The sequence below is a fragment of the Aplysia californica genome, unplaced genomic scaffold (assembly GCF_000002075.1).
Source record: "Aplysia californica isolate F4 #8 unplaced genomic scaffold, AplCal3.0 scaffold00060, whole genome shotgun sequence".
In the NCBI taxonomy this organism is placed as follows: Eukaryota; Metazoa; Mollusca; class Gastropoda; order Aplysiida; family Aplysiidae; genus Aplysia; species Aplysia californica.
Window position 1 is genome coordinate 894366 of NW_004797330.1, and position 14719 is coordinate 909084.

The window sequence follows — 14719 nt, forward strand, 5'->3', positions numbered from 1 at the left end:
CTTGACAGAACCACAACCCTGACAATGGTGAATGCCATGCCATGATTATTTAATCTGGACTTAGATCCTGCCGAGATGTGGTAATTCAAAAGTTCCCCCCTTTGGCGTTCTCATGTTCAGTATGGCTAGCAGTATATTTCGTGATCTAGCTGCCCATAAACAAAGACAAGTAGATTCCAGAGTGACTTCTGTGTAGACAAGACTGCTGCAAGAGTGAAAGCACATTGTCACTGAGTTCCGAGTCAGAGATGTGAAGTGAAAGTAAAAGTCAGAATCATTGAATGAATGGTCAGATATAGTTTGTGCATGTGTATTTTTAAAAGACTAACAAAGTGAAGGCAAAGGATTAGATCTACCCCCCTATGACAAATCTAGATTCTAGATCGAGAATCTAAATTTTGATACAAAGGAAGATTTGATTTGATATGATTACAATTCTCTTCTCAATCTTCTCATTTGGGTTCTTGTCAAATGTTAGGGTAGATCTAGATTCTAGATCTAGATTCTAGATTAGATCTAGATCTAGATTCTAGATTTCTAGATCTAATGATCTAAGATCTAAATCTAGGTTGGAGGAAGATTGAAGAATACCGGACCACTCGTACATTATTGCGCGGCCACCTCTATTCTCACCCGGAGTGAGAATATAGTGCAGGCGAGTCTTGTGGCTATTCTCACCCGGTGCGCGTTCACCAAATTTTGCGTTCACCCTAAACCACAGAATTCTACACTGTGATAACAGAAAAATTGTAGAATTCTGTGCCGTGAACAAACTGTTACAAACGTTCCATTACAACTGTAGCCTACTAAAAGCGTACAATTTTGTCTGTGGGCAGTGGAGAGAGAGAGGAGTAGCGTGAGAATTTCCGGGCAAAACAAAATGGCGACCCGCGTAGTTCGGCTCGATTCGAAAAGTTAAATAGCCGTAGCATCTTTGTAGACAACCAAATTAATTTACTTTTGTGTTTTAACATCATTTTTTAACTTTGTTTTGGTCAATTTGATCGTCCACACCGATAGACAGTATTCAGAGAGAGAGGAGGGGAGGAGTTGATCTTGCGAGAACTTCCGGGCGGGTGAGAATAGCCACTTTCTTATTGCGCGAGAATGTGGGGCGGGTGGTTGGGGTGGAGGGGGGAGGGGGGTTCAGGGGTGTCTCCCCCCTGACAAAATTTTAATGAATAGATCTACCGGTCCGAGATTCTCCATTGAGAGATATTAAAAACAGCCACCTCTATTCTCACCCCTGGTGAGAATAGTGCAGGCGTATCTTTTGGCTATTCTCACCCGGTGCGCGTTCACCGAGCCTAGATCTGGGCCAACCAATTTTGCGTTCACCCTAAACCACAGAATTCTACACTGTGATGTAACAGAAAAATTGTACTGTGCCGTGAACAAACGTTCCATTACTACTGTCAGCCTACTAACTAAAAGCGTACAATTTTGTCTGTGGGCAGTGGAGAGAGAAAGAGAGAGAGGAGTAGCGCGAGAACTTCCGGGCAAAACAAAATGGCGACCCGCGTACTTCTGCTCGATTCGAAAAGTCAAATAGCCGTAGCATCTTTGTAGACGACCAAATTATTTTACTTTTGTGTTTTAACATAATTTTTTAACGTTATTTTGGACAATTTGATCGTCCACACCGATAGACAGTATTCATAACGAAGTGACTATTCGGACTCGAGTCCGAATATGAAAAAATGTTATTCGGACTCTGATTCTTGTCCAGCATGACATCACTTTCGACTTCTGACTTCCTGTGACTCGTGACTCCGGCTTCCTGTCCTGCCTCAGTCGTGACTCGCCTCAGGCTGGGTAGAGACCGGGATCGCTTCGGGCAAAATGGCGTTTTGAGCAGGAGCCGAGTTTTTATCTTATGATGAATTTGAGGCCGGCCTGAAAAGTTATAGCGCTTTTAATAAACGAAGTGACTATTTCTCCGAACGTTAGGAGAAATAGTGCCGATCTTTATTTCTCCGAACGGTTTCCGGCTTCCGGTCTCGTGATTTTTTGCCTTATTTATTGTGAGAGTTCGGCGCCAACTTTCATTCTGCCTCTGGTCTGGGAAGGAACACCGCATGGCAAGCCCGCCTACATGATACAACCTTCAGTAACACCCACACACACACACACAGGAGCAAATTTTTTGGTCTATATCTATTTCAATTTTCAAGAGCTAGTCTAGAGATTTTTAGATGAGTGTAAAAACGTGAAAAAGAAATGTTTCACAACAGAATGAAATCAAAATTAGTCGAACAGCCCATAAACAACCCTCAAAAATAAACAAATAAGGGTGTGTGTCAACCTGTCCGAAGAAAATTGCCTGTTTTAACCCTAAAAGTGCGTAAATTTTTTTTTAAAGTACAGGATATTACATGTAAATTATGGAATCACACACTTTAAGGGGCCTGCCAGTGTCAGTACATGATGACATGTAATCGGTTTTGGTGGAACGTACGCTCTAACATAAAACATTTAAATCTATATATATACATGTATATATTTAGAATCTAATGAAGGAAGGAACATCAAATTAAATAACGTTACACTCTATGCAACATCCCCCCCCCCCTTCCTTTCCCCACAAAAAATGGTAGAAAAACAACACAGTACAGTAACAAGAAAAAAAATTACACACTAACAAAATAAAACACCACAAAGAGTCAAAGAGAGAAAATAAAAGTAACTGTAACTTATTCAACAAATCAACGTGGTGACAACAAGTGAGAAAGAGACTAAGTGAAGCTAAGTGAACTTTCTTTCAAAAGTAAAGAGGTTTCTGTTTCTTTTTTCTTTTTTTTTTTTTTTTTAAAATTTGACTTTTATTCCCCGACCAAAAAATCGAGCCACGATTGATTGGTCGCGGCCGCGACAAACGCAGAAGCTAGTTCTATGTGTCGTTATCAATAACCCTCCGTAGATCTAGATCTAGACAGCACACGAGTGAACACAACACATAAGTTTAAGAGCAGCACCTTTCATAGGCAACACGTCATATCTGTAGCGAAAAACTGTTTGGAACTGTAGCATTTCTTTATAAATATTTACTGCGGACTTTTTTGGACCGATTGAACCATATTGTATATGGACAATCTTTGGTAGGCCTATACTCTATATAATATCCGAAATTTGCGAGAAAGGATGTGATTTCAGAGTGTTCGGAGAAATGGTGCCCAGCTTTATTTACCCAAACGTTCGGAGAAATAGTGCCTAGCTTTATTTTCCCGAACGTTCGGAGAAATAGTGCCTAACTTTATTTTCCCGAACGTTCGGAGAAATAGTGTCGGCCTTTAATAAATGTTTATTTGTCAAGAGATCATCAGAAGCAATTAGAGATGGCTCGTTAGCGTGTGTCGGGGTCGGATGGGCGGCCTGCACACGTGTGGCTGCGTGCGTGTCTGGGAGGGGGATGGGGGGGGGGAGGCACTATCGGTCCGGGCGTTGAACGTCGCATACGCGCCAGTCTTTTTTCCCCCGGCAACTGATCATTATTACAATAGTAAGCTAGTCTTGACGTAGATCTACGCAATAAATTGTGCGCTGGTCTATGGAATCAAAAGTTGCCGTATGCTCAGCTCTACACAGCAACACAACTTTTTCTTGGTAAACAATCTAGATGACACAGGCTTGTGTATTTGAACGAATTTTTTTTTGGACACAGCTCATAATATGCAGGTGCCAGGTGGTCTGCTAATCTTCAATTTTACCTTTTTCTACAACAAAGAAAGTGGAAAACATGGGGGGGGGGGGGGGCGTATCAATGAGGCGGCGGGCATCGGATCGGCAGAAAAGGTGTGGGGGAAACTAAAAAATGGCGGAAAATGGGAAGCCCTGAACTTTAGATCTATAGAACGAAGACGCTTCCTTTTTTCCGGACCCGAGTCCGAATAAAAAATTTTCATATTCGGACTCGAGTCCAAAAAACGACGGCCTATTCAGAAAGAGATAGAGAGAGAGAAGAGGGGAGGAGTAGATCTTGCGAGAACTTCCGGGCAAAACAAAATGGTGACCCCCGTAGTTCGGCTCGATTCGAAAAGTGAAATAGCCATAGCATCTTTGTAGTCGATAAAATTAGCTTACTTTTGTGCTATAACGTAATCTTTTCTTTGCCTTTATCCATTGATCATCCACATCGATAGAAAGTATTCCAAAATTAGGAAAAACAGGTCTTGTTTCACACCGGGTGAGAATAGCCTACGGTGGCAAGTCTCATCCGGGGTGAGAGGTCGTTCGTATTTCTATTCTCACACCGGGTGAAAATAGTCACTTCCATTAAAAATGGGAAAATCATGAATTCCTAAGGTTGAGACATACGCAAAGTCAGTCCGCTGGTCCGGTATTCTTCAATCTTACCTAGGTCCTAGGTTGGGGCAACTTCGACAGGTTTGTGTAGTGCCCCAAAAGTAACCTTGGTATCGTTGTGTCAAGCAGCCATTCTACTTCAAGATTGTGTTCTTTACTTTGGAAGTGGCTATCCTCACCTGGGGGGAGAATAAAAATACGATCTACCTCTCACCCCGGGTGAGACTTGTCAGCGTGCTATTCTCACCCGGTGTGAAACAAGACCTGTTATTCCTCATTTCGGAATACTGTCTATCGGTGTGGATTATCAAATTGATAAAAGCCAAGAAAAAATTACGTTTTAGCACAAAAGTAAGCTAATTTGATCGTCTTGAAAGATGCTATGGCTATTTCACTTTTCGAATCGAGCCGAACTACCAGAAGTTCTCGCGCTACTCCTCTCTCTCTCCGCTGCCCACAGACAAAATTGCACGCTTTTAGGCTAACACTAACAGTAGCAATAGATCTAGAACGTTTGTTCACGCCACAGAATTCTACAATTCTGTTATCACAGTGTAGAATTCTGTGGTTCAGGGTGAACGCAGCACGCTTCACTGGTTTGCCTAGGCTATAACGATGAACGCCCACCGGGTGAGAATAGCCAAAAGACTCGCCTGCGCTATTCTCACTCGAGGTGAGAATAGAGGTGACCCTTTACTTTAGCCTTCTCAATTGCATTCCGAATTTTCAACTCAACCAATCAAAATTTTGTGGCATGCTTCGACGGGGGTTTGTGCAAATTCGACCCCCGCATGGGGCAACTTCTGCATATTCTGTAACAATACTGACTGGGGCTGTGGTCGACTTTGACAGGAGGCGGATATCTTCAACAGTATTGGGTTCTTAACAGGCTTGCAAAAGTTTTTACAAGCTACAAGCAACCTATTACTATTATTTTCAATAGAAACCTGGATAAGTGGTTTGGACTCTATTTTGTGGACTGGTATTTTGATACAACTATTCTTGTAGCTAGGTGGACGGAAGCGCGCGGCAGCTTCGATATATACTCGTAGCTCGGGTGCAATGGGTGTCGTTTTCGCGGATGAAACGGAAGTGATGTAACAGAGTGTGTCATTCTGGCCAATTATCAATAGGAGCTAATATCATATATATATTACTCACAATAAAAGATTTTACAAGGTCGATCAATTTCTTTTATGCCATTTGTCGTATTTTATACAATTACCTTTGAAAAGATGAAATCAAATTTCACTCTCATGGTGAAGACTTTTTGGGTTCAGTTAACATTATAAATAGTATCATCATGCTTGTTTGGAATTTTAAAAATTAGTTTTGCTTTACTTTATGTTGTTGTTACTAAAGACTAAGTGCACAGTCCATTTCTTTGTGCCTCTTTATTTTCAAGAGGTTGATTTAGTAGACAATGCTTTTGTGTTGTATATTTGCTTTTATGTATAATTTCTTGTGTACCTTTTCTTTTTCATTATAGCTTAAATGGAGACTGACGAAGTGGAAAAGGACCCTGTTGATACTGTTGGTTTAAAGGCAGTCACAAATAAAGATGAAGAAATAAAACACAGTGCTGGTGATCAAGAGATGAGCAGTTGTGTTTCTGAGAGTGAATGTGCCAATTCTTCGACTGAAAAGGATGAAGATGGTTTACATGAAACAGTTGAAAATATAGACCAAGTTGTAAGTGATGATCCTCAAAAAGACAGTGTTCCTAGGAAATCACCACACTCTGTAGTAAATAGTGAGGGTTCAGAAGCAGAAATCTCTTTAGAGCCGCTTGATTTAGACAGTGAGGCTGTGCAGAAAGTTTCTGGTGATGAAAATACTGAGTCACAGAATGTTACGAATAGTGATACCGTGAACAATTTGGAGGGCCCTGTTACCAAGCCAAGTGTGGGGCCATCAAATGACAGGGAAGACATCAGTGATGAGGAGTTTGACGTTGACACATCAGCTTCTGCTAATGGTAATAATGGCAATACCGATTCACCTGCTGTTCTTGAGGCACTTCAAACAAAAAACACAGAAGAACAGTCTACCGTTGAGCTGTCCATAGAATCTTTCAATACAGAGGAAGTTGATTTGTCTGCTCATCAAGGAGAGGCTGAAGTAGAGAAGCTGAGCTCTTTACCAGATGACAGGGTTCCTAGTGATGATGGAGATATCATTGATCTGAAGTTAGAAGATGCAGCTGATAAAAGTGAAGAAGGCAGTCTTGGTGAAGGAGGCCATGGACAAAGACCTAGTGGAGAACTTGAAGCCGTTTCTGATGATGAACTTGTGCCAGATGGATCGCATGCCCCTTCTGTATCTAAAAGCCCTAATCTCACGAAGCCTGCTTTGATAGCAGGTGGAGAGGAAGTGAGCAGCTCAGAGGATGAAGGCCCTGCGAGTCCTGACAGTGCTTACAATGCTGCCCATGAGATAGATTTGAGCGCTGAAGGTGATGGTGCGATGGGCTGGGAACCCTCAGAAGTATCACGGGGTAGTGCTGACCTTTCTGAGGGGACAGCAGCTGGTAGGGAGTCTAAAACTTTAGATAACCCAGTTCAGTCTCTGGACTCAGAGATGCCTCCTTCAACAGGGCTCACATCGCTTGAGGCGGAACCCATATCAGATGAAGAGGACATTGGGCAGGATGACAACAAATCTGTGACAGACCCTGATGCTGTGGAAGCTGGGGAGGTCAAGAGCCCAGGAGATGTGAATTCCCCCCAACCTGTGAAGGAGTTGTTACGGGAGGCAGAACCCATCTCTGCTGATGAAAGTAGTGACACAGATGGAGAACTTCCTAGTGGAGACGAAGATTCCAACCCTCAAGTTGTGAAGGGAGGAGATTCCAAATCACGTGTCAATGACTTTGAGTCCATAGATTCGGATGAGGGTGATATGGGCATGGATGCCTCAGAGCATCAGTCTTCCCGATTATCTAATCGTGAATCATTCAGCAAAGAAAAATCAGACATTACTGCAGCTCAAACATTTGGTCAGGGTGATAAATCTAAAGGTGAATATATGGAGACTATATCAGATGAGGAAATCTTAGATTCGGGAGAGGATGTGAGAAAAAGAGGTGTGAATGAAAAAAAAAGCCAAGAAGGTGTTCAGTCTAGTAGTCCACATGTAAAAGATCTAGATATAGAAAAAAGGCAGGTGACAACAAATTTCAACGAACATCATGAAGAATTAGACTATGAAGAAAATGAGGGTGATGAAGGAGAGCCAAAGATGGAGGAATCTTCAAAGGGAGATGCTCAAGTGAAAGAAGAAGGCGAGGAAGGAGAAGTGAAAGAGGTAAGAAACATTGAAGTAAGTTGTAGCCATTTTTCTTTTTGTTTATGTTCAGGTGTTAATGTTTTGATTTGAATCAGTAAAAAAAAGTAGAATATTGGGATCAAATTTGCATATATATATATGACAACTTGTACCCTGGATATTGTTAGTTTTATAACAGTTAACTCTATCTGTATTACATGTATTTTCAACATTTCAATTGTAATCACGGTTTCTATCACAGAAAGCTGATTTGTTTGGGTTTTAATATGGGCTTTTTATCACCTTGCTTTCTGCATACAAAAATCATGAAGTAGAATCTGTTCCAACCTTTCTTTTCTTTGTGTCATTTTATTGTAAAGGGTGCACCAGATGACAAGGATGAAGGAGAGCTGAGCGTGAGTATATAATTTTCATTTAGACCCATTTCAATCTGAGGGCTTTATGGGCAGTGCCCATTGGAAGATCGGTTTGGTTCGGTTACGTTTCTAGTGGCTTCGGTGCACATTATAATAGACCCCTGCCTCAAACCGATTGCCTGACCCACGACCTTGAAAACAAACATGTTTGTTCTCAAAGGTCGTCAGTTTCGTTCGCTTTGTGCCTCGATAGTAGCGTTTCTCCCTCCATTGAGGAAAATTTGGCTAGCCCCAAGGACCAAAACAAAATCGATCTTATCAGTGGGCACTGGGTGACTTAAGGAGGTATGAATTTTCTGTACAAGTCAAATGGCCTTCTGCAACTGCCTATGAAATGGAATTTTTTTTGGGTTGAAATCCAATCTAATGGTAATTGCAATTGAATTGGTATCATCCCACGTGATGGTATCTTTAATTTTTGTGATTTGGGGTTGTGACTCTGCTGGTCAAGGACCCAGGGCCAGTAGCAGTCTTTGATTTTATAGAATCGTTTCTTTTTTGGCTGATGTGATTCTGAGTTGATGGTTGGAAATTTTACAGTATGATTAATTATATCCTCATCACCATTGCCTTTCTCACCTTTCATCAGGGTATAGGTAATGAACAAACAATTACCACCTTTTTCTATCTTGATGTTATTCCATGTCTTTCCACTTTTCTGTACATCAATTTCTGTAACTCTTCTCTAGGTTCCAAGTGGTCTTCCCCTTGATCTTATCTGTGGATTTTCAATCTAATCCAACACTTTCCTTGTTATATTACTTACATAATGTATCATTTATTGTGATGTGGTTTAAGCTTTGTTAAGATTTTAGTGGCCTTTGTGGTGGTTAGGCACTTCATTGCCACATACACGAAAGATGTGAGTTCAATACTTATTTGGAGATATCTGTCTTGCTGCTGGGGTGTGTTGTATCCCTCGAGCAGTCCTGGCTGGCCGTGACAGGCAGGGTCGAACTAGCCCATCTCCTAAATGATCTAAATTTTGTAGATGGAAACATTAAACATCAACAATTATGATTTTTGAAATGATTTTTTGTTGTTGTTGTTATATTTAGTTTCATCCCATTTACATTATGTAAATTCATTATATAATTATAATGTATGACTGTATGTGGAAAAATTCTGCCTTTATTTGGCTCCCAACAATAGCTAGAGTTACCCACGAGATTGTTGTTCTTTGCCAGAAAAGTGTTAACAATAAAGCCCCCTTGTATTTAAGCCACTTCTTCCAATTGTATGTGCCATCAAGATACCTCGAAGATCAGATCTGTCTCTACTCTTATGAGAACTCCTAAGAAGGGAGATCAAAAGCTCTTTATGGGGTCTTTTTCTCATCTAGTTCCATCTGCTTGGAACTCTCTCCCTTAATATTTGAGGGATGCAATATTGTAGCAAAATTTGTAACTCATTTAAAAACATACATCATAAAATGCCATTTTGATACTTAATGTAGTCCCCCTCTATTTCATAGCACTCTTTATCAAAATGTAACTTGTATTATATTGTCATTCTTTGTGCTTTGATAGTATGAATGTCTGCTTATGTGTTGCTATCTAAAGATCTTATTTGTGCACATGATATGTATCTTGAGTTAAGAAGGGGGTGTTGTAAAGTGCCAAGAGCTGTGTTTGTACAGGTGTGGGTACTATAGACCTTGTAAATGAATGTCCCTACGTTCATTATTTAACTCTTGAGTGCAAAATTTATACTGACTGTCTGACCTTGAAACTTCTGCTCTGAATCTGAAATATTTATTCCTATTTCTCTTGCAGGATGATGACTGTGAAGAGGGTGAAATCAAGGAACCAGGAGCTAAGAAACCTTTCATTAAACCGATTTGTCGTTTTTTTCAAAGGGGTAATTGCACATGGGGAATCAACTGCAGATTTTTGCATCCAGGTGTTAACGATAAAGGTTTGTATGGAGTGTAGTAATATCTATCTGGTTTCGTCATGTTTCAAGGTGTGTTTTTGATTTTAAGAGATTTTCTCAAACTGGAAGATGTTGTTATAAATGAGTGCTGGTTCGGTGACAAAACTGCCCACTAAAAGAAAAATTGTCGTGAAAATTCTCTTCTTCTTTTTTTTTGGGAATATTTCATTATGCTCGCAAAATTGAAAGCAAAAGATTGTGAGTGAAATTGTTCTTTTCTGTCACATGAGTGACATGTTTCTTCCTTTCTTCTTTTAACTTGTCATGTCTTGATAGTTTTAGTTTCTGTATGAGGACTGAATAGGTTATGGTGTGTTTTGAAAGAGCAAGATGAGTGGTTCATCTTCACAGGTGGCAGAATGTTGCTGTTGATGTGTATAGTTACTTGGGATACGCATGGTGACTGGAATTATTGCTTTGTCAATGAGATAACTGAAGCTCCAAAGTATTGAATTCCCAAACGTGAAATCACCGTGTGAATTGAGAAAAAATGTTTTGTTCTTAATGCAAGATGAAAATTATGTTTGTAATGTTTTTAAATTTTATGTATGTTGTCCCCAGGAAATTACCAGATGATAGAAATACCTGGTTTCAAACCGCCTGGTGCTCGGCCACCAATGGGAGCTCCCGGTGCTTGGGAAGAGGTGAGTCTACTTGATGGTCTGTTTTTCTCAAATGAAAGAACAATATGGTACTAGATTTGGAATGATTTGAAAGATATCTGATATATGAGCCCACACTGTCTGCCACTACAGTTGCCGCAAATTGATGACAGTCTTTCTACTTTCTGTCACTGTATCTGTGGAATATATTTACTAATAAAAAGGAACGTAAAAGAGGATGAATTGCTTTTTGTTGGTTCTCGTTAGGAAATTTGTTTTACAAAAGCAGAAAAAATATGCATATATGTATTAATATATAAAAGCATGACGAGTAGAGTAATACACAATATCATAAACATGGACCATCTGCATATGAATGTTGCTATTTGCTACTGTCAATGCCCTGTTTTTGATGAAGTAGGGTTCGGGTTGTTACTTTACTTCTTGGACGAGGATACACCCCAATGACCACCCAGCTACATGTTGTTTCAAGGACACACTTGACATTATTATGAACCTGCTCTTTTCTATATGTGTCTGGATGCGGTAGAATCAGGCGCTCGTCTATTTTTGGGCATGTGAGGTTATAACTATCATGTTAAAGCTTATTCATATAACTATCTTTCAATGAAAAAATTTCACATCTGTCTTGAATAAAAGGCGAGATATGCGCGATTAAAGGCGGTGGGGGTCGCCTGGTTTGAGAGGTAAATTTAGCGAGAAAACGGCTGCCAAAGTTTGTTGATTTCCAAAGCTTGAAAGTCCTAAAAAAACTGAAAATTTACATTTTTGTGATTATAATCAATGTTTTCTTTAAAATCCTATCAGTAATGTGTTTTGCAAGGACTTATAAGGTGTTGAGCCTAATAACAGAAAATTGATGAAAATTACTGAATTTCAATTTCATTATTTTGACAAGCGCCTGATTTCGCCATGATGCATCGCATATTTATAGTTTTTTTGGGTTTTTTTTCAATAGTATTGTCTCACTTGTTGTGTTTGTTTCTCTGATGTGTTGCACCGACATGCGTAGCCACCAAGTCATACATTCTAGTGTGCCGATGTATGGGCCAAAAGATCAATCGTGAGGCAGCCTGGTGAAGTCAGGCGCTCATCAAAATAATGAAATTGAAGAAACTGGCATTTTTCTACAAGTTCTGTAATTTTTATCAAATTTTTGTTTTTTGGCTTAACACCATTGTTGTCCAATTAAGAACACATTGCTGGGTGAATAATTGAACAAGTTTTAAGATAATACCAATAACTCCACATGCCGAAAAATTGATGAGTGCCTAATTCCACCACATTGTGACAATTAAATCATTTTGAATCTTCTAATCTGTGTGTCTGTATGTCTGTCTATCCCTCTCTCCACGTCCCCTGCTCCCCCTCTCTCTCTCTCTGTCTCCCTTTCTCTCTGTCTCTCCCCTTCTCTCACTTGAACACACGCTCATACCCGTATTAAGATTAAATTCATGTTTGTCTTTTTGTATATTTTAGTGCCTGTGAGACATTCTTCTGTTCAGCATTCTCTTGGCATATATTTTTTATTTATAAGAAGGGCTTTATCCGTATGTCCGTCCACCTATTGATATATTTTGTTTATGATGGTAGAATGCCTTTTGAAAATTAATTTTTTTTTAAATTTCAGCCGGAAGAACCAGTAGAGCTACCTCCTCCACCCATTCCAGACATTCCACCTGTTGAAACTGCCTGGGAAAGAGGTCTCAGAATAGCTAAAGAGGTGACTACTTGAATGTTTCTGTTCTTTTTTCATGATCAGATCACACGTTCATATGTTGTTAAGGTTGTTTTTAACAAATGGTTCGCCATGAGCTTTGTGAGGAACTCAGAGCAGTCCAAAGTCATAGTTTTTGGGCTTGTAGTAGGATCAAGGGCCTCCAGGTAAGGTATTGACCTATAACATACAAAAGTACCCTGCTCCGACACAAGTTTGTGCTGGCATAACCAGGGAATGGTTTTGAGGTATGCCACTGTTATCGTCATGGTTTTAAAAAAAAACAGTTTGTCTTTAAAAGAAAGTTATCCAGTGTTATTGAAATGTTTAAGTTTATCGTAAAATATATGGACAAGTGTGCATGGGAAGTGTTATAGTTATGTAAGTAAATTTAGCCATCACCATTCTTTTTCTCTTTTTGAAGCAACGGAAGAAGGCATCTGAAAGAAAAGAGCTTGAGCCAGATTTTGAGGAGAAGCGACTGAACTTATCTGTTGATGAAGAAAGAGAGCTCAACAAAGAAAATGAAAGAATGCCAAAGATTATTCCAAAGGACCCTTACTATGATCAACAAGCGTAAGTTTGTTTTCCAATGCTTTGAGGGTAGGGTTGGTTGTGGTTTGTTTGCAATAAGGACAGACTTTTTATAAAGTGTATATTTATGTTTTCTCAGTTGTCAGTGTCAACTTTTTAAAATGATGAACCAGTGTGAATGTATTCTCTTTTTAAGAATTAAAAACAATTTTTAAGTTAGTTCTGTATGAAGTTTAAAAAAAAATGTAATATTGCTATTTGACTTTCTAAAAACGAAAGAAAAAGATGCTGAGTTTGTAAGTTGGTAGCTCATCTTATTACTGCATTCTCCTCTGCATATGCATTGGTCACAGGTATTGATGGGCAAACTACTATTATTATGTAAGGTCCTGGGTTCGAATCCGGGTCGTGACAGAAAAATTTTCTTCTCTAAAATTGTCTCCTTCCACCTTCTTTCCTTCTCTCTTGCAGTATTTTGTTGTCTGTGTTTGTCTCCACTTTCTTCCCCCACCCCCCTCCCCTCCACTGGGCTCCTGACTCTTTCTGCTGCCTTTCTACTGCTACTCCTTGGCTTCTTCTTACTTCAGTCTTTCAGCCGTATCCTTGGTCTTCTGGTAGGAAAGATCTACACCTAGCTTTCTCGGACAAGGGCGAAAATCTTGGTCCCATGTGCAAATTGCACACGTTAAAGATCCCTTGGTGGTCCAAAATTGATGCGCTCGTATGACCTTATGCAGTTGCGAGCACCGCAAGATACTAACCCAAAAAAAAATTTGTTTTACTCGGACTATTGTTATTGTCTCATTTTTAAGCCTTTGCTTTTTCAACCTTCGTTTGTTTTTGAGGTAAGAACATGTCTATCCTTTGTTTCTGCTTTTTTAAAGCTCATTTTATAATGGAAATATTTTTAAAGTGAAAAAATACACTGACTCCCTCCTCCCTCATTTTGTTCCCGTTTGTGCTTAAAAAAAAATTGAACAGTGTTGGGATGTTCTCCTTCTTGACTTAAGTTTTTATTTTTAACTCGGTGCATCAAATGTGACTCATTATTGCGGAATGTCTGACATGTCATGTCGTTTGTTATGGGCAGGGGCTTAAAGAAGCTGACTTGGGTGGATCTTGATCTTGAGTTAGACTTACTGTGATGAGAAAATAGTTAGGTCTGTGTAAACAATAGAGGTGGTGGTTTAGAGCCTAGCTAATACAGCTACTGTGTTGTGAAGATGTTGTTGTTTTTTTTGTTATATTGGTTTCTGTATTGACCCGGAAACATTCCTTCTGTAAGAAAACGCTCAGCCTGATATTTAAGTCTTTAGCAAAGAGTGTGTTAAGAATTCTACTGGCTCTCAGATCATTGAACTTGCTGTTGAATGTGTTCCTCCATAGGTATGAAGAGGATGAGTACTACAAAATATCTCGAGATCCATGGCAAACGGGTCATTATGAGAACTTTGAGGTCAGGTACAACAGAGAAACGTCATTTTCTCCACCTTATCGGGTAAGTTATTATTATTTAGAGGAGATAAATATATTTTCAATGAACTTTTTCCACTGCCCCTAAAGGGCAGACACACATGCATATACATGCTCCCTTACATACTTGCACTCACAAGTAGAGAGTACAAGATGCCTTCATTGATGTTTTCAGAATGAAGAGCGTCGATTGAAAGATAAAGTGTAACATTCTTGGAGCAAAAGTTGAAAACATTATGTTTATATATTGCAGGTATTTAGAATCTTCCTAAGATGGTCCATGGTACCAAAAAAAGGAAAAGAAGAAAATATGATCTTTATTTTTAATGCTTTCGAAGGAAAGATTTAAGAATTTTACGTTTGTGTTAATGGCCTTAAGGGATAGGATCTCACATTTGTTAAATGGTGTTATTACAGGGCAGTTGAAGTAA

At 39.5% G+C, this 14719-nt stretch overlaps 1 protein-coding gene across 5 annotated transcripts in view; it reads left to right on the plus strand.

Moving 5' to 3' along the window:
• Positions 1 to 14719, plus strand: part of LOC101853684 (zinc finger CCCH domain-containing protein 18) — a 31420-nt gene that overhangs the window by 274 nt on the left and 16427 nt on the right. For 4 of the 5 annotated variants that reach the window (XM_013079695.2, XM_005093243.3, XM_013079696.2 and 1 more), the window contains exons 2-8: positions 5792 to 7608; positions 7950 to 7985; positions 9782 to 9923; positions 10503 to 10585; positions 12195 to 12287; positions 12706 to 12857; positions 14202 to 14313. In XM_013079695.2, the coding sequence (XP_012935149.1) occupies positions 5797 to 7608; positions 7950 to 7985; positions 9782 to 9923; positions 10503 to 10585; positions 12195 to 12287; positions 12706 to 12857; positions 14202 to 14313 (2430 nt within the window). In that variant the 5' untranslated portion in view covers positions 5792 to 5796. Of the gene's footprint in view, positions 1 to 6; positions 28 to 5791; positions 7609 to 7949; positions 7986 to 9781; positions 9924 to 10502; positions 10586 to 12194; positions 12288 to 12705; positions 12858 to 14201; positions 14314 to 14719 lie in introns of those variants that run through there. The other variant, XM_035968451.1, reaches the window with a different exon arrangement.